Raw genomic sequence first — 22,031 nt, 5'->3', positions numbered from 1 at the left:
GTTGAGATCCCCCATGACTATAAGTCTGGGGGTCTCAACCGCCACCCCGGCTATCACGTCAGCCAGCTCAGGCAGGGCCGTTGACACATAGCAGGGGGCCAGGTATATTATCAACAGGCCCACTTGTACCCCTTGCCCCCACTTCACAAGGAGGGACTCTGCACCGTCTATCTGAGGCACGGTGGCCTCCCTTGGACATTTTAGCCCCTTATCATTGCTTCTTCTCCTGCTTTTGGGTGCTTTGGAGAATAGCCTGACCCCCTCTCCTTTGTGGCAACCCCTCAAATACTGGAACACTGCTATCATGTCACCCCTCGTCCTTTGTGGGCTGCCACAAAGAAGTGGGGGTCAAGCTATTCTCCAAAGCCCCTGAAGGCAGGACAAGAAGCAATGGATGGAAACTAACCAAGGAGAGAAGCAACCTGGAACTAAGGAGAAACTTCCTGACAGTGAGAACAATTAACCAGTGGAACAACCTGCCTCCAGAAGTTGTCGCAACTTTAAAACAGGGTTGTATGTAGCTTTTGGGGAGGGGGAAAGAATCTGTCATAATCTCATATGGTCCTTAAATGACCAGTCATCCCTCAAGGACTACGTGTACACATTCTGCCATTTGATAATGAATTGGACTGTTTCGGTAGAAAGACTAGAAAAGTGGTTACTTAAGATCTGTTTCCAAGAGGGATCCTTGGTTCCTGAAGCTAATAACGCCTGCCGATCCATATTTCATTGTGTGAGTTTTGCAATCGGACGTGCCAAAGGTGCCTTTTCCAAAAGACCACTGGACTTTCTTGGTTTTTTTTTCCTTGAAGACGTTTCTCTTCTCATCCCAGAAGCTTCTTCAGTTCTGACTAAATGGTGGAGGATGGAAGGATTTACATTCCTTGCAGTCCTCCTATCTCCCGTTTACAATCCGGTCCTTTCAGCAGTTCCAAGAAGCTTCCACACTCATTTGCGCTATTCAGATGACCCTGAAGGCGCAGATAATCCTCCAAGTGGCCTCAACGAAAAAAGGATGCAAATGACCAGCTGTCTGCAAGGAGTATAAATCCTTCCATTCTCCACCATCCAGTCAGAGGTAAAGAAGCTTCTGGGATGAGAAGCGAAACATCTTCAAAGAAAAACAAGAAAGTCCAGTTGCTTCTTGAAAAAGCACTGAAGCACAGATAAACCTCCAGGTGGCCTCAACGACTCTCTAAAAGGATGCAAATGACCAGCTGTCTGCAAGGAGTAGAAATCCTTCCCACCATCCAGTCAGAGCTGAAGAAGCTTCTGGGATGAGAAGGGAAACGTCTTCAAGAATAATAAGAAAGTCCCATGAGGACACAGGTAAACCTCCAGGTGGCCTCAACAACTCTCTAAAAGAATGCAAATGACCGGCTGTCTGCAAGGAGTATAAATCCTTCCATTCCCCACCATCCAGTCAGAGCTGAAGAAGCTTCTTGGATGAGAAGCAAAACATCTTCAAAGAAAAACAAGAAACTCTAGTTACCCAAAGCACCTTTGGGACAACCCTGGCCTGGATGACGGAGGACCTCCACGGACATTTGCAATTAGATGTTTTTCTCCTTAAATCCTGTTTCAGATCCGCCACCCCCTCCCCTTTCTACTGCAGTTCTCATATTAATGGAGGACCCAGGCATTCTCATTTAACACAGCCTGACAAAGATAAATCCTTGAGCTAATCCATAATGCATTTATGGATTCAATCCAGTCGAGTTCATTTCTCTATTGTTCACCGGAGGAAATTAACAAATAAATCTCTCGCCTCCCTTTTACCACTTGAAGCCCCTTTGATGGTAGGAATTACCTGAAATATGACCCCCTTTTTTTTTTGTCTTCCTTAATATCTCTGCCTACTTCTGAATATAACCAAATATATTGTAATGCGCCGTTAATCAGTCCGGTCGTAGTCTGTAAGCGCTCTGCCTTTGTCTGCCTCAGATAGAAACGATTAATTGTAGGTTTGATTTCACTTCCACGGGGTTTCATCGCTTCGTGCTTTCCCCGGCAACCGAGTTTGTATCAGGGTGTGTGTCTCGCTTCAAAAGAAAGGAGTTTGCAAAGCGCTGATCAAGGAACAAGAGTTTGGCTCATGGCAGGGACTGTGTTAAAACCGCAAAAGGGGGAGGAGGAGGAGAAGGAGGAGGAGAAGGAGAGAGGAGAGGAAGAGGAGAAGGAAAAAGAAGATGAGAAGGAGGAAGAGGAAGAGGAAGAGGAAGAGGAAGAGGAAGAAGAAGAAGAAGAAGAAGAAGAAGAAGAAGAAGAAGAAGAAGAAGAAGAAGAAGAAGAAGAAGAAGAAGAAGAAGAAGAAGAAGAAGAAGAAGAAGAAGAAGAAGAAGAAGACAACAGCAGGAGGAGGAAACAACAACAAAATATCAATAATAATAATGGTGGTGGTGGTGGTAGAGGAGGAGGAGGAGGAGAAGGAGAGAGGAGAGGAAGAGGAGAAGGAAAAACAAGATGAGAAGGAGGAAGAGAAAGACGATGAAGAAAAAGGGGATGAGGAGGAAGAAGGGGAGGTGGTGAAGGAGGACAGGAAGAGGAGGAGTAGGAAGAGGAGAAGGAAGAAAAAGAGGAGGGAAGAAGGGAGGAAGAAGAGGTGGATAAGGAGGAGAGGAAGAGGAGGAGGAGGAGGAAGAAGATGAGAAGGAGGAAGAGGAAGACGACAAAGAAAAAAGGGATGAGGAGGAAGAGGGGGAGGTGGTGGAGGAGAGGAAGAAGAGTAGGAAAAAAAGGAAAAGAGAGGAAAAAAGAGAGGAAGAAAAGAGGAGTAGGAAGAAGAGGTGGAGAAGGAGGAGAGAAGGAGGAGGAGGAAGAAGAAGAAAAGGGGAGGAGGAGGAGGAAAAGGGGAGAGGAAGAAGAGAGTCGTTGAGGCCACTTGGAGGCTGATCTATGTCTTCAGGATCACCTGAGTGGTGCAAATGGATGTGGAGCCTCCTTGGGACTGCTGGAAGGACTGTGTTGTAGAAAGGAGATGTGTGGGTGTCGTATCCCTTCCCCTCTGTTGAGGGAGGGCTGTTCAGTTTTGACCTAGATGGCCTCTTGGACCCCCCTTTCAAACCAGTGGTCCTCTCTGTCCAAAATGTGGACTTTGCTGTCTTCAGATGCACGGCTGGAATGCTGACTCTTGTCCTGATGGGGTTTGTTCTCCTATGTTGTGCCCTGCGTTTGCAAAGTGGTGGTTTGGTTTCCCCAACAACCCTGCCAAAAGAAGGCAAATGACCAGCACTCTAGAAGGAGTATAAATCCTGCCATTCTCCAGAGCTGAAGAAGCTTCTTGGATGAGAAGCAAAACATCTTCAAAGAAAAACAAAGACAATCCAGTGGCCTCTTGAAAAAAAAAAAAAGCACCTTTTGGGGATGTCCCCCCCAATCAGAATCTTCCATCCATGCCCTCCACTGGAGAGAAGATCAAAAGAGACAAGATGGTGGTCCTAGCATTGGGGGCTGCCACAAAGAAGAGGGAGTCAGGCTATTCTCCAAAGTGCCTGAAGGCAGGACAAGAAGCAACGGAGGGAAACTCATCAAGGAGAGAAGCAACCTGGAACTAAGGAGAAACTTCCTGACAGTTAGAACAATTAACCAGTGGAACAACCTGCCTCCAGAAGCGGTGAATGCTCCAACACTGGAAGTTTTTAAGAAGAGGCTGGACAGCCATTTGTCCGAAATGGTATAGGGTTTCCTGCCTGAGCAGGGGGTTGGACTCGATGACCTCCAAGGTCCCTTCCAACTTCATTATTATTATTATTATTATAATAATAATAATAATAATAATAATAATAATAATAATAATAATAATAATTATTATTATTATTATTATTATTATTATTATTATTATTATTATTATTATTATTATTATTATTATTATTATTATTATTATTATTATTATTATTATTATTATGCCATGATGGACCCTTCAACGGAGACTCAATCATCTCCGATCTTTCTCATCCACCCAGTCCTCTCCTGTCTTCCTTCTGGACGTTTTCCCTCTCGTGTCATCCGCGGATGACTCTCACCCGAAGCAATCAGTGCTTGCCAAAAACGGAGCCGTTACTCATCACAACGCCTGCCTTTGATTCCAGATCAAGAATGCTCTCTGTGTGAACTCTAGGGAAACAGAGCGATATTGTTTCGTCGTCTGGTTTGTGCGTTTTTTGCTAACAGCCTTTGTTTTAAGCGAGCCTCTCAGATCTTGCTTGGCTTGGGACCAGTTCTAAGAAGCCAAAGTTTATCATTCTAGGCAGATTCTTAAAGCAGTCATTTTCTCATTTGCTGAATTGAGTTTCACCCCGCGCACGTCAGTCTGGCTGTTTTGTGCTCGCAATGTCTCCATTCTTGCTAAGTTAATATGCAGACTTCAGAATAACAGGGCATGAGGGGACCTTGGAGGTCTTCTAGTCCATCCCCCTGCTCAAGCAGGAGACCCTTGCAGACTCATAGAATAACAGAGTGGGAAGGGACCTTGGAGGTCTTCTAGTCCATCCCCCTGCTCAAGCAGGAGATCCTTACAGACTCATAGAATAACAGAGTTGGAAGGGACCTTGAAGGTCTTCTAGTCCATCCCCCTGCTCAAGCAGGAGACACTTATAGAATCATAGAATAACAGAATTGGAAGGGACCTTGGAGGTCTTCTATTCTGACCCCTTGCTCAAGCAGGAGACCCTAGACCACATCAGACAAATGGCTGTCCAATCTCCTCTTAAAAACCTCCATTGATGGAGCACCCGTGACTTCTGGTGGCAAGCCGTTCCACTGGTTAATTGTTCTTGATGCCAGGAAATTTCTCCTCAGTTCTAGGTTGCTTCTCTCCTCGGTCAGTTTCCCTCTGTAGTCTGGAGAGAATACACAGGTTGTCCTCAATTTATGACCACAATTTAGCCCCATTTTTCTGCGGCTACGCAAGACGGCTGAGGAGTGAGCTTTGCCCCATTGCATGATCTTTCTTGCCACAGCGGTTAAGTCAGGGGTAGGCAACCTTGGCTCTTTTATGACTGGTGGACTTCAACTCCCAGAATTCCTGAGCCAGCATGGGGGAACTATGGCCCCCTCATGACTCGTGGACTTCAACTCCCAGAATTCCTCAGCCAGCATGGGGGAACTATGGCCCCTTCATGACTCGTGGACTTCAACTCCCAGAATTCCTCAGCCAGCATGGGGGAACTATGGCCCCCCCTCATGACTCGCGGATTTCAACTCCCAGAATTCCTGAGCCAGCATGGGGGAACTATGGCCCCCCTCATGACTCGTGGACTTCTACTCCCAGAATTCCTGAGCCAGCATGGGGGAACTATGCCCCCCTCATGACTGGTGGACTTCAACTCCCAGAATTCCTCAGCCAGCATGGGGGAACTATGGCCCCTTCATGACTGGTGGACTTCAACTCCCAGAATTCCTGAGCCAGCATGGGGGAACTATGGCCCCCTCATGACTCGCGGATTTCAACTCCCAGAATTCCTGAGCCAGCCTGGCTCAGCTTGGAAACCTCTCCCTTTCCCCTCAGCATGGCTGGCTCAGGAATTCTGGGAGTTGAAGTCCACGAGTCATAAAAGAGCCAAGTTGGCCTACTCCTAAGTTAAGTGAACCACCCCAGGCTCCATTATGGACGTAAATCGAGAACCCGCTGAATTTGGCATGTCAGTTGCTGTTTCCCACAATTAGTGTCGGCCCAGCCCGTTGTCATGCTTTCGGCTCAGAGGAAGCATTAAACCTGACGCAGATCGATGCTCCTGCCAAACGTAATTTTCCCAGCATCCAGGATGCTATCCCGAAGCCTTTGAGGTTATCCTTCAAAATTTGTTTTCCTACGGTCCTTATTTATAGTGACTGATGTTCATCGCAAACACGACGGAAAGAATTTACTCCGAAGCTCCGAATTGGATCCGATGCAACCTCTGGGTCGGTAGCTGTTAAGGTAGACCCCGCCTGAATAAAAAGCGATGAGCTTTCCATGTTTCACGCGGCTTATTTATAACCCGGCTTGTCAAATGTCAAAAATGAACCCGGCTCATTTTTCTATTTCTTCCTGACAATTTAATTTAGAGGGCGCTATTACGGGACATGCAAAGGCATATTGATCTGGCGGTTAGGATTTCCATCAGAGGGTTTTTGCTAACAAGACGGGCCGTGATCCAGGGAGATATTATTAAAGATTAGCTCCATGCAGTGCATGTTTAAACTGCCCTCTGGCTTCAAAGACAAATATTCAAGGCTGCCACAAGAAGGAAGAGGAAGGGGTCAACTGATTCTCCAAAGCCCCTGAAGGCAGAACAAGAAGCAACGGATGGAAACTCATCAAGGAGAGAAGCAACCTGGAACTAAGGAGAAACGTCTTCTAGACAATCACCTGTCTGAGATGGTGCAGGTTCTCCTGCTGGGGGGTGGACTAGAAGACCTCCAAGATCTCTTCCAGCTCTATTCTATTCTATTCTATTCTATTCTATTCTATTCTATTCTATTCTATTCCACCCTACTCTACTCTACTCTACTCTACTCTACTCTGTTCTATTCTACTCTACTCTACTCTACTCTACTCTACTCTACTCTACTCTACTCTGTTCTATTCTATTCTATTCTATTCTATTCTATTCCACCCTACTCTACTCTACTCTACTCTACTCTACTCTACTCTACTCTACTCTACTCTACTCTACTCTGTTCTATTCTACTCTATTCTATTCTATTCTATTCTATTCTATTCCAGCCTACTCTACTCTACTCTACTCTACTCTACTCTACTCTACTCTACTCTACTCTACTCTACTCTACTCTACTCTACTCTACTCTACTCTACTCTACTCTACTCTACTCTATTCTATTCTATTCTATTCTATTCCAGCTGAGTGCTGACCTTCATAGCCTGAACATGATCTTCTGGGGAAGCACCAAGTCCACTGTGACACACATTTCATCTGGATTAATCACCAAAGCTTTGGTGGAGCCTTGTCTTCTCGGTGACCTCTGACAAATCTCTGAGCCAATATTTTGGTGGTAAGCTGAGAAAAAGGGCGTTGTGTTGAAACAGTCAACTGCAAAGAAAATGGCCCTTGTGCTTGTGTCTCTCAGGGCTGGCTTTGTTTTCCTTCGAGGTGTCCGGTCTTCAGGCTCTCCTTGTAAAACTGTTGTTGGCTGCACAATCATTGCAATAAGAACTTCAGCAGCCGTTCGGAGGCTACCTCCCCATTGTGAGGACAAGGCTCCCACACATTGTGGATGACTGTCTTCCAGGCTGTTCCTGGATGACTCGTGTTTGAGGTGGTTTGAGGTTTTACAACGACCTTATTTGGGGATTATAATTAAGAGAAAGTGGCTTGGAGGCATTGTGGGTTTCCAGGGATCTGCGACGATTCCCCACCCTGAGAATCAGAATCAGAATAGAGCTGGGAGGTACCTTGGAGGTCTTCTAGTCCAGCCCCCTGCTCAAGCAGGAGACCCTATACTATTCCAGACAAATGGCTGTCAATCTCTTCTTAAATCCCTCCCCCTCTGCAGTGATGGAGCACCCACAACTTCTGCAGGCAAGCTGTTCCACTGGTTAATTGTCCTTGCTGTTAGGAATAGAATAGAATAGAATAGAATAGAATAGAATAGAATAGAATAGAATAGAATAGAATAGAATAGAATAGAATAGAATAGAATAACAAAATTTGGAATGGGTCTTGTAGATCATCTAGTCCAACCCTCTGCCCCTGTAGTAGCTGGGGTCAGGACTTTGATTAAATGTAGGTCATATATAGAATGGAATGGAATGGAATGGAATGGAATAGAATAGAATAGAATAGAATAGAATAGAATAGAATAGAATAGAATAGAATAGAATAGAATAGAATAGAATAGAATAGAATATATGGAATGGAATGCAGGAACAGAACAGAACAGAAAATATAGAATAGAATAGAATAGAATAGAATAGAATAGAATAGAATAGAATAGAATAGAATAGAATAGAATAGAATAGAATATATGGAATGGAATGCAGGAACAGAACAGAACAGAAAATATAGAATAGAATAGAATAGAATAGAATAGAATAGAATAGAATAGAATAGAATAGAATAGAATAGAATAGAATAGAATAGAATAGAATAGAATGCAGGAACAGAACAGAATAGAATAGAATATATGGAATGGAATGCAGGAACAGAACAGAAAATATAAAATAGAATAGAATAGAATAGAATAGAATAGAATAGAATAGAATAGAATAGAATTGGAAGGGACCTTGGAGGTCTTCTAGTCCAGCCCCCTGCTCAAGCTGGAGAGCCTATACCATCTCAGACAAATGGCTGTCCAGTCTCTTCTTAAAAACCTCCAGTGATGGAGCACCCACGATTTCTGAAGGCAAAGCCGTTCCAAAGGAGAAACGAAGAAGAAGTTCCTTGAGGAGAACAAAAGGACTTGAAGAATGGAGGTCCTTCTAAGAGAGTGTTTCTCAACCTCAGGAAGGTTTAAGCTACGTGGACTGTGATTCCCAGAATTCCCCACCCAGGAGACCTCTCACCTTTCCTTCTGGGAGTTAAAGTCCACGCGTCTTAACGTTGCCAAGGTTGAGGAACATGGTTCTCGAAAAACGTCGAACAAAAGACATGAGAACTAAATGAAGTCCACTACTCAGGGGGTCCGTGGTGCAGACACACAGGGAAGTCATGTAACAGAATAACAGAGTTGGAAGGGACCCTTGGAGGTCTTCTAGTCCAGCCGTTTGCTCAAGCAGGAGACCCTGTATCAATCTGACAAGTGGTTGTCCAATCTCTTCCTAAAAATCTCCAGGGGTGGAGCAGCCACAACTTCTGGAGGCAGGTTGTTCCACTGGTTAATTGTTCTCACTGTCAGGAAGTTTCTCCTTAGTTCTAGGTTGCTTCTCTCCTTGATTAGTTTCCATCCGTCGCTTCTTGTTCTACCTGGAGATGGTGTAGACCAGGGGTAGTCAACCTTGGCTCGTTCATGACTCGTGGACTTCAATTCCCAGAATTCCTGAGCCAGCTTAGCTGGCTCAGGAATTCTGGGAGTTGAAGTCCACGAGTCATAAACGAGCCAAGGTTGACTACCCCTGGTGTAGACACATCACCTACTGCTCCATGGGGATATTTGGGGTTTCATGAGTAGAAGACAATTTTCCTACAAACCGCCCTGCGGATTTCTTTCATTCCCAGTAGACCTTAAACCCCTTGAGTTTGTTTATCGAACTGTTCAATTTATCCAATTATTTGATTATGGAATTCTAGAATTATTGAACTTATTATTGAATTCACACTCCGTTTTTTTCTCCCAGAGCACAGATGAAGCTTTGGGGGTTTTTTCCCACGACATCCTTAATCTTTTACCGAGGTGTCAGGACAATTTTAATACCCAGAGAGAAATACAAACGCCATCTGTCTACAAAAGTGTCATGCTTGAGTTTCTGCGTAAAGCTGCCTCCCCATAACTATGCGTGCTAATGCTTTTTTTCCCTCTGAGCCAGTTGTCTGGTAAACTACACAATCAGGCACAAAAATGTAGCCTTTATGAGCTTGATCGAACTGCTTAAAGAAATGGAAGCTTATACCCAATAATAAAGCAAAGTCCTGTACTTAAAAGTTTCAAGCTGTGGCATTTGGGATCCCGTCCCACATACTTTAGCCTGTTTCCATTAGTGAGTAGCATGCATCTATATATCCAGAACACACCTACAATACAATACAATAACAGAGTTCGAAGGGACCTTGGAGGTCATCTAGCCCAACCCCCTGCTCAGGCAGGAAACCCTACACCATTTCGGACAAAATGGCTGTCCAGTCTCTTCTTAAAAACTTCCAGCATTGGAGCATCCCCAACTTCTGGAGGCAGTTTGTTCCATGGGTCAATTGTTCAAACTGTCACTTGCTGGACCCGAGCTTACATAGGTGGTCCTCAATCTACGACAGTTCATTTAGTGACCGTTCGAAGTTACAACGGCACCGAGAAAAATGACTTGGGACCGTTTTTCACACTTACGACCGTTGCAGCCTCCCCAGGGTCACGTGATCAATATTCAGAGGCTCGGCAACTGGCATGTACTTGTGACGGTTGCAGTGTCCAATGGGGGGTTATGTGATCCCCTTTTGCGGCCTTCCGACAAGCAAAGCCAGTGGGGGAAGCCAGATCCACTTAACGACCGTGTGACTAATTTAACTCTTGCAGAGGTTCACTTAAACAACTGTGGCAAGCAAGGGTGTGAAGTGGGGCTACCCTCCATTAGCAACGGCCTCGCTTAGCAACGGAAATAAGGTCGAGGACTCCCTGTATCCCCTCCATAAAATTAAGGTACGGTCTCTGCAAAGTACCTGTGTAGGTTCAAAAAACCAGTTTGTGCTGTAGGAAGGACGGCAAAATAACGATTGTGCATTCAGAGGCTATGCCACAATTGCGACGTGTCCTCTCTGGTCGTTACTAATTCCGTGGGTAGCCTCCCCTTTGGTGCTCGCCAGACGTCCATTTCTCCTGACCAACGCGTGGTAAATCTCAGCTCCCGTCGTCTCAGAGTTTACGTCTTGTCCCCTACCGCAGAGGCCAACAAGGAAACCACCATTTTGAGTCATAGAATGACAGAGTGGGAAGGGACCTCGGAGGTCTTCTAGTCCAACCCCCTGCTCGGGCAGGAAACCCCATACCGTTTCAGACAAATGGCTGTCCGGTCTCTTCTTAAAAACTTCCACTGTTGGAGAAGGGAGGGAGGGAGGGAGGAAGGGAGGAAGGAAGGAAGGAGGGAAGGAAGGAAGGAAGGAAGGAAGGAAGGAAGGAAGGAAGGAAGGAAGGAAGGAAAAGAATAACAGAGTGGGAAGGGACCTTAGAGGTCATCTAGTCCAACCCACTGCTCAGGCAGGAAACCCCATACCATTTCAGACAAATGGCTGTCCAGTCTCTTCTTAAAAACTTCCAGTGTTAAAGAAGGAAGGAAGGAAGGGAGGGAGGGAGGGAGGGAGGAAGGAAGGAAGGAAGGAAGGAAGGAAGGAAAATAATAACAGACTCAGAAGGGACCTCGGAGGTCTTCTAATCCAACCCCCTGTTTAGGCATTAAACCCCATACCACTTCAGACAAATGGCTGTCCAGTCTCTTCTTAAAAAGGAGGAGGAGGAGGAGGATAATGGATTTGGAAGGGACCTCGGAGGTCTTCTAGTCCAACCCCCTGCTTAGGCAGGAAACCCCATACCGTTTCAGACCAAGGGTTGGCAAAATTCACACAGATTTCCGTAAGATGTTTTAATGCAAGGGTCGGGCCTAAAACACGGAAACTTCCGCAAGGAGCCTCTTGTTTCATTCGCCAGCCAAGGTGGCCTCTCTTCAAACAAGTCCAGTCTCTTCTTTCCAAAATGGCCGTTGCATTTTGCAAAAAGCCGGACCGGCCGAAGGCCAACTGCCCCGTTCTTCCCCAAACGCCAAACCGTGATTCATCCTCGCCTGCTGAGCTTCTGGGCCTTCCTTCTTTGATTCCTGTTTAATCACAGAAAGGCAACTGGGCTCCCCTTGCCCTCTGCTTAGGAGGCCGACGCTCTTCCTAGCGTCGACCTTCCGCAAGGTGTCGAATCTTTTAGGAAGGAAGCGTAGTATCCCAACTGCCTCTTGGTGATGAGCCCTGAAAACGGATTTGAAAAGGAGGTCAAGGATTGTCAGCTGGGCCCCTAGCACTCACAACTCCATCGGCTCTTGGATAAGAAGAGAAGGATGGAGGGGGTGGAAAACTCAGCTGTTATTCCAATAGCTAGTTGCTACTTTGGCCCCAAAACCTCAAAAAAAACCCGTCCAGGATGACTGAACCGCGGGTGGAGGGCCATCGCCATAGACAGCGTGAGTTGGCGAGGCCATAAAACCTGATGGACTGGAGAGGGTTCCCTGCCATGCCTAGACTGCAAAGTTGGAAAATAACAACCTTAATTGCAAGAAGAGCTTCGCAACAGCCTGCCGGCATCTGTTGTCCCTGTGGTGATGTGACACGGTTTTCCGATAAATTGTAGGAGGGAAAGAGGGAGAGACCTACTTGTGTCCTTGCCTTAATTATGAGACAAATATTTCTCTCGCCGCTTCCTTTTAGATTGGCCTCTTTCTCTGTCATTTACACACACACACACACACACAAAACAAAGCACCCTGATTGGATATAATCAAGCATTGTTTAGAACAGTGGTTCTCAACCTTTTTAATGCCGCGACCCCAACCGGTCGTAAGTTGAGGACTAAACCGGTCGTAAGTCGAGGACTAAACCAGTCGTAAGTCGAGGACTAAACCGGTCGTATGTCGAGGACTTTCCCTGCCCAGGAGCATTGCGCATACGTGTTTCCGCCCCCTGCGCCGGCCGAGGCGTAGCTGGCAAGCGGCAGAGACGGAGCAGGCCGACCACCAGCTGGCCCAGCCCAAGGGAGGTAAGGCACCCGCCGGAAAAGGGGGCAAAAAATGGCGGACAAAAAAAAATGGTGGACAAAAAAATGGCGGATAGCCTTGCTTGGCGACCCCCATGAAATGGTTGATCGACCCCAAATGGGGTCCCAACCCACAGGTTGAGAACCACTGGTTTAGAATAACAACGTTCTGCTTTCCGAAATGATGGGGGAAAAAAAAATCAGATTTCTCTTGAAGGGGGGAAACCAACCTGGAACAGACCGAGCCGTTTCTTAGAGTCAGGCTGATTTAAAACAAACAGTTCTCTTCTATTCTACAATTGAAATAAAGCCCAAATTGAAGTCTGCCTGTAATTTCGTCGATCAAAGTTCACCAAAGCGTAAATATATGATGGGTTCCCAGGGAGAGAGAGAAAAAAAAGGACTCCAGTTTTATCCCTACGGTAATTGTTCCTGTTCTGTCCACATATTTCATTACTCACAGAACAAGTAAACTCAAGTTTTGCAACTGAGCCAAACGTTAAAATGCAGAGACAGAATTTATGGCTGTGAGAACTCAGGTTTCTTCAGATATGGATAGGAGAGACTACGGTTTGAAAACCTAAAAAAAAAAAACCTGTTTTGCATTTTCAGATAACTCTGTGTTCAGTTCACCTTGAGGCCTGGTGACTTTCTAAGCATATATATCCTTGTCGTTTGCAAGGCTACACTATATGTTGTTTGCTATCATCTTCCACCAGTGTATTTTTTTTCTAACTCCGCTAGCCTAAAGATTTGGGAATTACTATTAATGGCATCCAAACGCTTGCAGATATGACAGAACTCAATATTTGTAGCTCAGGGTTATGTCTGGTTTAACGAAGAGAAGGACGAGGGGGGACATGACAGCAGCGTTCCAACATCTCAGGGGCTGCCCCAAAGAAGAGGGAGTCAAGCTCTTCTCCAAAGCACCTGAAGGCAGGACAAGAAGAAGCAATGGATGAAAATTGATCAAGGAGAGAAGCAACCTGGAACTAAGGAGAAACTTCCTGACAGTCAGAACAATTAACCAGGGGAACAACCTGCCTCCAGAAGTTGTGGGTGCTCCAACACTGGAAGTTTTTAAGAAGAGACTGGACAGCCATTTGTCCGAAATGGTGTAGGGTTTCCTACCTGAGCAGGGGGTTGGACTCGATGACCTCCAAGGTCCCTTCCAACTTTATTATTATCGTCCTTCTTGTCATTAAACTAGACAGACCCAATTCCAGCAACTGTTCCTTATATGCTTTGGCCTCCAGTCCCCTGATCATCTTTGTTGCTCTTCTCTGCACTCTTTCTAGAGTCTCAGCATCTTTTTTACATCACGGTGACCAAAACTGGATCCAGTATTCCAAGTGTGGCCTTACCAAGGCCTTGTAAAGTGGTATTAAAACTTCACGTGATCTTGATTCTATCCCTCTGTTAATGCAGCCTAGCACTGTGTTGGCCTTTTTGGCAGCTGCAGCACACTGCTGGCTCCTATTTAAGTGATTGTCCACTAGGACTCCGAGGTCCCTCTCCCAGTTACTACTATGGAGCAAGGTACCCCCTATACTATACCTGTACATTTGGGTTTTCTTGCCTAAATGTAGAACCTTGCTTTTTTCACCATTGAATTTCATTTTGTTAGATAGCGCCCAGTGTTCAATCCTTCAGTCAGAACTGAAGAAGCTTCTTGGATGAGGAGAGAAACGTCTTCAAAGAAAAAATAGTTCCAGTTGCCTCTTGCAAAAGCAGCTTTGGGATAAACCTGGATGACTTGAGAGCCTCCGCGGACATTTCCGTCGCAATCTGTGCCGTGTTTTCGCCTCAAGGTCACACAACATTTTAGCACAGCTTGGAAAAGCTTGTGTCTGAAAAACATCGGCCGTCTGTCGGGGAAAACCTTGAGCCAAATTGGGTTGGGGAAAGATTTTACGGGCTGGGCGTTGCGAATAAATATATATATATATATATTTAAAAACAGACAGCGGGCCAAAACGGCGAAAGTCGGTGGGATTGGAAGGAAACAAAAAGAGACATTTTTTAAACAAAATTCAGACTATAAAGAGATACATTTTCAGGCAGGGAAGCAGGTTTTCATTTAAATTCTGGCCCCATTTGGCCATTCAGTTGAGACATTTTGCTCGCCCCACAGAGAGGAATCGTCCATCTGTGGATTCTGATCCGAAGTCAAAATCCTCCCACAACATAGTTCCAAGTTTTATTTGTATTTTATTTTTTTGATATAACTTTGGAGAGAAACTCTGCTGAACCAACTGCATTTTTACTTCCGGCTTGTCCTACCAAGGATGGCATTCATTTATTTAAGATTTAGGAAGGAAGTTAAAATATTTTTGCAAATGTTTCTCTTTGGATATTAAATTGCACGTTTTTCTTCCTTTAAATACAGATAGTTCTGGACTTACAAAACAGTTCGCTTACAATGGCACCGAAAGAAGTGAGTTATGACCGTTTTTCACACTTACGACCGTTGCAGCATCCCCAGGGTCACGTGATCAAAATTCAGAGGCTTGGCAACTGGCGTGTACTTACGACGGTTGCAGCTTCCCGGCATCACATGATCACCACCTCCTGACAAGTAAAGTCAACAGGGGAAGCCAACTTCACTTAACAGCCGTGTTACTAACTTAACAACTGCAGTGATTGACTTAAGCACAAGCTCTTAAAATGGGGCAAAGTTCACTTCACAAGTGTCTCACCTAGCAACAGAAATTTTGGCCTCCACCTTGGTTGTACGTCGAGGACTCCCTGTAAAGAGGACGACTTTCTGACAAGCCAAGTCAACGGGGAAGCCCGATATCACTTAAGAACCGCTGTGATTCGCTTAACGTCCGTGGCCAGAAAAGTGGTAAAACGGAGCAAAACTCCCTTGTTGAGCCACGGAAACGTTGGGCTCTGTCGTGGTCGTAAGATGAGGATTCCCTGCACACGTGAAGATATACGTCATGCATTTTGCAGAACTCGGATTTCTCTCTCTTTTTGGGGGAGGGGAGAGATTCACTCCAAAGGTTTTATTTTTCAGCTGTCTCGGGACGCCTTTTAAATAATAATAATAATAATAATAATAATAATAATAATAATAATAATAATAATAATAATAATAATAATAATAATAATAATAGTAGTAGTAGTAGTAGTAGTAGTAGTAGTAGTAGTAGTAGTAATAATAATAATAATAATAATAATAATAATAATAATAATAATAATAATAATAATAATAATAAAGTTGGAAGGGACTTGGAGGTCATCTAGTCCAACCCCCTGCTCAGGCAGGTAACCCTATACCATTTCGAACAAATGGCTGTCCAGTCTCTTCTTAAAAGCTTCCAGTGTTGGAGCATTCACCACTTCTGGAGGCAGGTTGTTCCACTGGTTAATTGTTCTGACTGTCAGGAAGTTTCTCCTTAGTTCCAGGTTGCTTCTCTCTTTGGTTAGCTTCCACCCATTGCTTCTTCTTCTGCCTTCAGGGGCTTTGGAAAATAGCTTGACTCCCTCTTCTTTGGGGCAGCCCCTGAGATATTGGAACACGGCTATCCTGCCCCCCCTCATCCTTCTCTTCATTAAATTAGACATACCCAATTTCAGCAACCGTTCCTTATATGTTGATAGCTTTTTTTTTTTTCAGCTTCTCTCCCCGCTTATTGCAATAAACGAAACAAAAGGCCTTCATTGTGCCTTGGCTAGTTATTGGTCAGGCAAGCTCGCCTCTGGTCACGAAGGAAAGTAGCCAGGAGCACATAACACAGCAGAGCGCATTAATGCGCACCCCGCACGAATGCTCGCCCTGCCTCTGCTGGGCAAAACAAAGCTTTTGGGGGCTGAAGGCTGTGGGAACCCTGCCCGTAAAGCGGTGTGCGCTCCAGCTACGACTGAGATGTGCCTTCACGGCCCATAAAACTGGCCTCATCATCCCCGGCTTTTCCCCACAGCGTTCCAATTCGGAGAAATTGGATGGTTGATGCGCGGCCCCACCTGGGCTGGCACTCACCGAGCGCATTTTGGCGCTGAAGGCCGATGGTGTATCGGTGGGACAGTGCTTCCCTCTGGCCTCGGCTGTCGTAGATGCTCAGAATGCTGTAAAAATAGCGTTTTTGTCCTGCGTTCAAACCCTGCCAAGGCAAGGACCCGGTCTGGTTAGGAACGGCAAACACAATAAGTCTCTCTCGCAATAAAGTCCTCGACTTACAGTTGGTTTAGGGACCGTTCAAAGTTACGACAGCCCTGGAAAAAACCAGCTATTTTTCACACTGCCGCTTCCCAAAGTCACAGGATCTAAGTTCAACGGCTTGGCGAAGGACTCGCATTTAGGAGGGTTGGCCACTGGCATGTACTTGTGCCAGTTGCGGCGTCCCGGGGTCAGGCGATCCCCTTTTGCGGCCTTCTGACAAGCAAAGTCAAAGGGGGGAAGCCAAATTCACTTCACAGTCGTGTCACTCACTTAACTGCAGAGTGATTCGCTTAAGAGCCGTGGCAAGAACGGTCGTAAAATGGGGCAAAGTTGACTTTATTCTTTTGCCTCACAAGGGAACTTTCCAACTCAGCTGTGGCCGTTAAGTCAAGGGCTTCCTGCCCAAGTTAGAAAAGCATTTGGGCTGGCGAGAGGTTTCGTATATCAAAATATATTTTACTCTTTCTCTTATTTCCCCTTTCCTTTCAAATATAATAATAATAAGAATAATAATAATAATAATAATAAGAATAATAAGAATAATAAGAATAATAAGAATAATAAGAATAATAAGAATAATAAGAATAAAGTTGGAAGGGACCTTGGAGGTCATCTAGTCCAACCCCCTGCTCAGGCAGGAAACCCTATACCATTTTGGACAAATGGCTGTCCAGTCTCTTCTTAAAGGCTTCCAGTGTTGGAGCATTCACCACTTCTGGAGGCAGGTTGTTCCACTGGTTAATTGTTCTAACATAATTGTTCTAATATTAACTGAATTGATCAGGCAATGTATGAGGAACAGGTAAAAGAGACTATGTTAACGTGGAGCAGGGATTTGATCTCAGTTTTGATCTGCACATCTGGCAGGAATTATGGGCAAGAAACAGGAAGCTTATTCTGGCCACCTCTTACAAAGAAAACCTCTACAAAATGTTCTACAGGTGGCATCTCCCACCCGTAAGATTAGCTAAAATGGGTCCAAATGTCTCCTCCAAATGTTGGAAATGTAAATTGGCAAAAGAGACATATTATCATATGTGGTGGGAGTGCCCACGAGCCCGTGACTTTTGGAATAAGATTAAAAAAATGGCTGGAAGAAATATTAAAATTAGTGGTAGAGTTAAAACCAGAACTCTTTTTACTAGGCATAACCACGCAGAAATACAACAAAGGAGTGTTTTATTTGATGTTACACATTCTCAACGGCTGCTAGATTGGTGTATGCTCAAAACTGGAGGAATAAAGGAATTCCAACAGAAGAAGAGATTATATATAACATTTTATCATGTGCTGAAATGGATGGGCTTGCAATGGAAATGAAGGATAAGACAGAATCAGACTATTTCGAGATCTGGGACAAATTTTATCACCGGTGTGAATCCAGGAGAACTGCTCGGGTTTTAAATTAGCGTTAAGATAGAATTATATTTAACTATTTATTTATTTATTTTTTATTTTTCATAATTTATATGCCGCCCTTCTCCCCACGGGACTCAGGGCGGCTCACAGCATATTAAAATAACACAATACAAACAACACACACAACATTTCCCCTATAAAAGCCAATTAAAACCGAATATTTGTAGCTGTGACATTACTATATATACAACTGTATTGTATAGAAGAGTATGTTTATATAGAGATTAAGAACTATGTATTAATTACATGTATCAAGAGGAACAAATTGTTAGGAATATTTATTTTGGAATGTCACGTTATGCCCATCTTTGTTTTTAACTGTACTATAAATAAAAAACTTTAATAAAAAAATATATATTAACTGAATCCCACAGTGGTCCGAGAATCCGTGTATTGTCCACCAATGAGATTGGAGCTTTCCTTGAGAAAGTGCTTGTTTTGGTGGCTAAAGGAATTCTGTGAGTCCAGGCCCATTGCACAACCGTGTCCGAGCACTGAGAAATTTACTTCCTAAGGCCCGTAAGACGGGAGGACTTGACTTGACTTCGGGGTCCCGTAAACTAAAAGGTAACCAACTCTGATACCTTCATCAAGAACGAGTCCCATTCGCTTGAAGGAACCTGGACACGTGGCAATTTAGGATAGCGGTGTTTGCTAGGATTTCGTTTCTGATGTTCTCCCATCTCCACTGTTTCCAAACTACCAGCAGGAAAGGAGCTGTTGATGGTAAAAACAAACCCCAAAATTATATAAATTTGGCTTCTGGCTTTTTTTTTAAAAAAAAATCAGCTGTCTTACTGCATTGTGTAACATTGATCAGTCTCTCTCTCTCTCTCTCTCTCTCTCTCTCTCTCTCTCTCTCTCTCTCTCTCTCTCTCTCTCTCTCTTTCTTTCTCTCTCTCTCTTTCTTTCTTTCTCTCCTCTAATGTCTCCAGTCTCCAATCTCCATCTTCATCTCTCTCTCTCTTTACCACTCTCTCACTCTCTCTCTACCTCTCTCTCTCTATCCTCTAATCTCTCCAGTCTCCAATCTCCATCTCTCTCTCTACCTCTCTCTCTTTACATCTCTCTCTCTATCTATCCTCTAATGTCTCCAGTCTCCAATCTCCATCTCCATATCTCTCTCTCTCTTTACCACTCTCTCTCTCTCTACCTCTCTCTCTCTCTATCCTCTAATCTCTCCAGTCTCCAATCTCCATCTCTCTCTCTCTACCTCTCTCTCTTTACATCTATCTATCTATCTATCTATCTATCTATCTATCTATCTATCTATCTATCTATCTATCTATCTATCTATCTATCTATCTATCTATCTATCTATCCTCTAATGTCTCCAGTCTCCAATCTCCATCTCCATCTCTCTCTCTCTCTTTACCACTCTCTTAATCTCTCTCTACCTCTCTCTCTCTATCCTCTAATCCAGTGTTTCTCAACCTTTTTAATGCCGCGACCCCAATCGGTCGTAAGTCGAGGACTAAACCGGTCGTAAGTCGAGGACTAAACCGGTCGTAAGTCGAGGACTACACAACCGGTTGTAAGTCGAGGACTTTCCCTGCCCGGGAGTGCCGCGCATGCGTGGTTCCGCCCTCTGCGCCGGCCGAGGCGTAGCTGGCAAGCGGCAGAGACGGAGCAGGCCGACCACCAGCTGGCCCAGCTCAAGGGAGGTAAGGCACCTGCCGGAAAAGGGGGAAAAAATGGCGGACAAAAAAATGGCGGACAGCCTTGCTTGGCGACCCCTGTGAAATGGTCGATCGACCCCAAATGGGGTCCCGACCCACAGGTTGAGAACCACTGTTCTAGACTGCTTCTTCTAGGTTGCTTAGAACCTTAGTTCTAAGGTTGCTTAGTTCTAGGTTCCTTGCCCCTTCCCCGATAATAGGTGTCTAATTTGGACATTACATGCACGTCTACATCTGAAACAGAAGCCAAACCATCATCTTCTCTCAATAACATATATTATTACTTAGTTTCATGCACTTTAACACGGTTTTCCTTTTTTGCAGATGTATTTAAAATCTACTTTTGAATGCCTGCCTTTACATTTTAGAGAAGCAAATAAGAAAGAGCAGCACAGCTTGATTTAGTAGAAAAAATGTTTTGTGCAGTCTTTGTCGCCATCACTGAAGATATCATGGAAGGTTTGAAAAATACCAGTTAGAAAGATGGCTCTCTTTATGATCTTAAAGAACAGAAATCTTAGGAAGATGCTTAGACATTTAATTTCTGCCAAAGCACAACTGTGATTATGCCTTTGGAAGCTGTGGGTGCTCCAACACTGGAGATAATTTAAGAAGAGTTGGGGACTGGAGGATAAAGCATATAAGGAACAGCTGCTGGAATTGGGTATGTCTAGTTTAATGAAGAGAAGGACGAGGGGGGACAGGATAGCAGTCTTCCAGTATCTCAGGGGCTGCCCCAAAGAAGAGGCAGTCAAGCTATTCTCCAAGGCGCCTGCAGGCAGGACAAGAAGCAACGGGTGGAAACTAACCAAGGAGAGAAGCAACCTAGAACTAAGGAGAAACTTCCTGACAGTGAGAACAATTAACCAGTGGAACAACCTGCCTCCAGAAACGGTGAATGCTCCAACACTGGAAGCTTTTAAGAAGAGACTGGACAGCCATTTGTCTGAAATGGTATAGGGTTTCCTGCCTGAGCAGGGGGTTGGACTAGATGACCTCCAAGGTCCCTTCCAACTTTATTATTATTATTATTATTATTATTATTATTATTATTATTATTATTATTATTATTATTATTATTATTATTATTATTATTATTATTATTATTATTATTATTATTATTATTATTTGTCTGAAATGGTATAGAGTTTCCTGCCTGAGCAGTGGGTTGGACTAGATGACCTCCAAGGTCCCTTCCAACTCTGTTATTCTGAGAACAGGTCTACCTAAATTCTGATCTGCCCTCAAAGTTCAAAAGATCACCTTGGGCTAATCCCCATCACTGTTTAATCTCTCTTACAGGGTAGCTGTGAGAATAAATCAAATACTCTAGAAGGAAACTTGGAAAATAAGAATAAATTATAGTTATCTTCTACATTTATTTTCATCTGGAGCCAAGGCAAGCATAAATGTTTTCTCTCTGCAAGTCAAACACTTTGTCCTATGACAGCTGAGGCTGAAATATACAAGAGCTGAAACATGCAGGAAAGGAGGCATTGACTTGCAAATATCTGGTCAATTTCTTCCAATCCAGCTGGATTGGAAAGATTTGGTATGAAATCCAATCCGTTCATTGTTGACTTACCTTCGCTTTGCAAAAAATACTTCTTCTTTACCAGACAGATATTAATAGTAGATCCACTATCTTGCAAGAAGCTTCATGGTATCGTCTGTTTTGTTGACTAATAACCTAGCAATATGCACAAACATGCATACACAAAACACAAACATACCAAGAGAGAGAGAGAGAGAGAGAGAGAGAGAGAGAGAGAGAGAGAGAGAGAGAGAATTCTGAATTTGGCTCAATGCCTGAAGCAATTCTTGACTTGCTGTCAACTTGGAGACTGGCTTATTCATTTTGTTTCCTACTAGCATAAATTTGACCATTAAACTTGTGCTTTTCTCGTAGCAACGGCCTTAAAAGTGGGATTGCATGGTGGATGTAAGTTAATTTGTATTTATCAGAAGAGGAATGGATGTCCATTGTTTGAGTACTCAGCTCCATATGTCATATATTGGAAAAAATTGTGGTTTTTTTTTTGTTTAATTCCTCTTTTTTCATTCATTCTCTCCAGTTCTTTTTCTTGGAAGGCTCTGGAGTCAAACTGAGTTAACGGGGTGATCAGGCAGAGTTAGTTAGGCTGGGCACAACTGGGTCTATTTAGGGTTAAATAGAAGCTCCTCTGGGTTAGATAACTAGGTCAATTGATCCCTTTGGGGTGCTTCTCCAAAACTCTCCTCCTGTGGAGAATATTGGGAGAATTGGGGTATCAAATGATGGATAGTAATGGGCAAGCAGGGTGCTAGATTGCTGAGCTGATTTGCGGACATCGTGTTAGAGTTTATCGACCATTTTTTCCCCTCACAACAGAGAGAGAGAGAGAGAGAGA

The 22,031-nt window shown here is 44.2% G+C and overlaps 1 protein-coding gene across 1 annotated transcript; it reads right to left on the bottom strand.

Moving 5' to 3' along the window:
- Positions 1–11,259: 11,259 nt before the first annotated feature.
- Positions 11,260–21,317, bottom strand: FAM216B (family with sequence similarity 216 member B). The gene is made up of 4 exons (XM_015811082.1): positions 21,227–21,317; positions 18,547–18,679; positions 16,364–16,484; positions 11,260–11,594 (listed from the first exon to the last, which is right to left on the bottom strand). The coding sequence occupies exons 2-4, from the start codon at positions 18,643–18,645 to the stop codon at positions 11,497–11,499; spliced, it is 318 nt and encodes a 105-aa protein (XP_015666568.1). The 5' UTR covers positions 18,646–18,679; positions 21,227–21,317; the 3' UTR covers positions 11,260–11,496.
- Positions 21,318–22,031: the final 714 nt, after the last annotated feature.

Source organism: Protobothrops mucrosquamatus, unplaced genomic scaffold (genome assembly GCF_001527695.2).
Source record: "Protobothrops mucrosquamatus isolate PMUCROS unplaced genomic scaffold, P.Mucros_1.0 scaffold28, whole genome shotgun sequence".
Taxonomy (NCBI): domain Eukaryota; kingdom Metazoa; phylum Chordata; class Lepidosauria; order Squamata; family Viperidae; genus Protobothrops; species Protobothrops mucrosquamatus.
The sequence above is the reverse complement of the archived record's forward strand: the minus strand, read 5'-3'. Positions and strand labels throughout refer to the sequence as shown.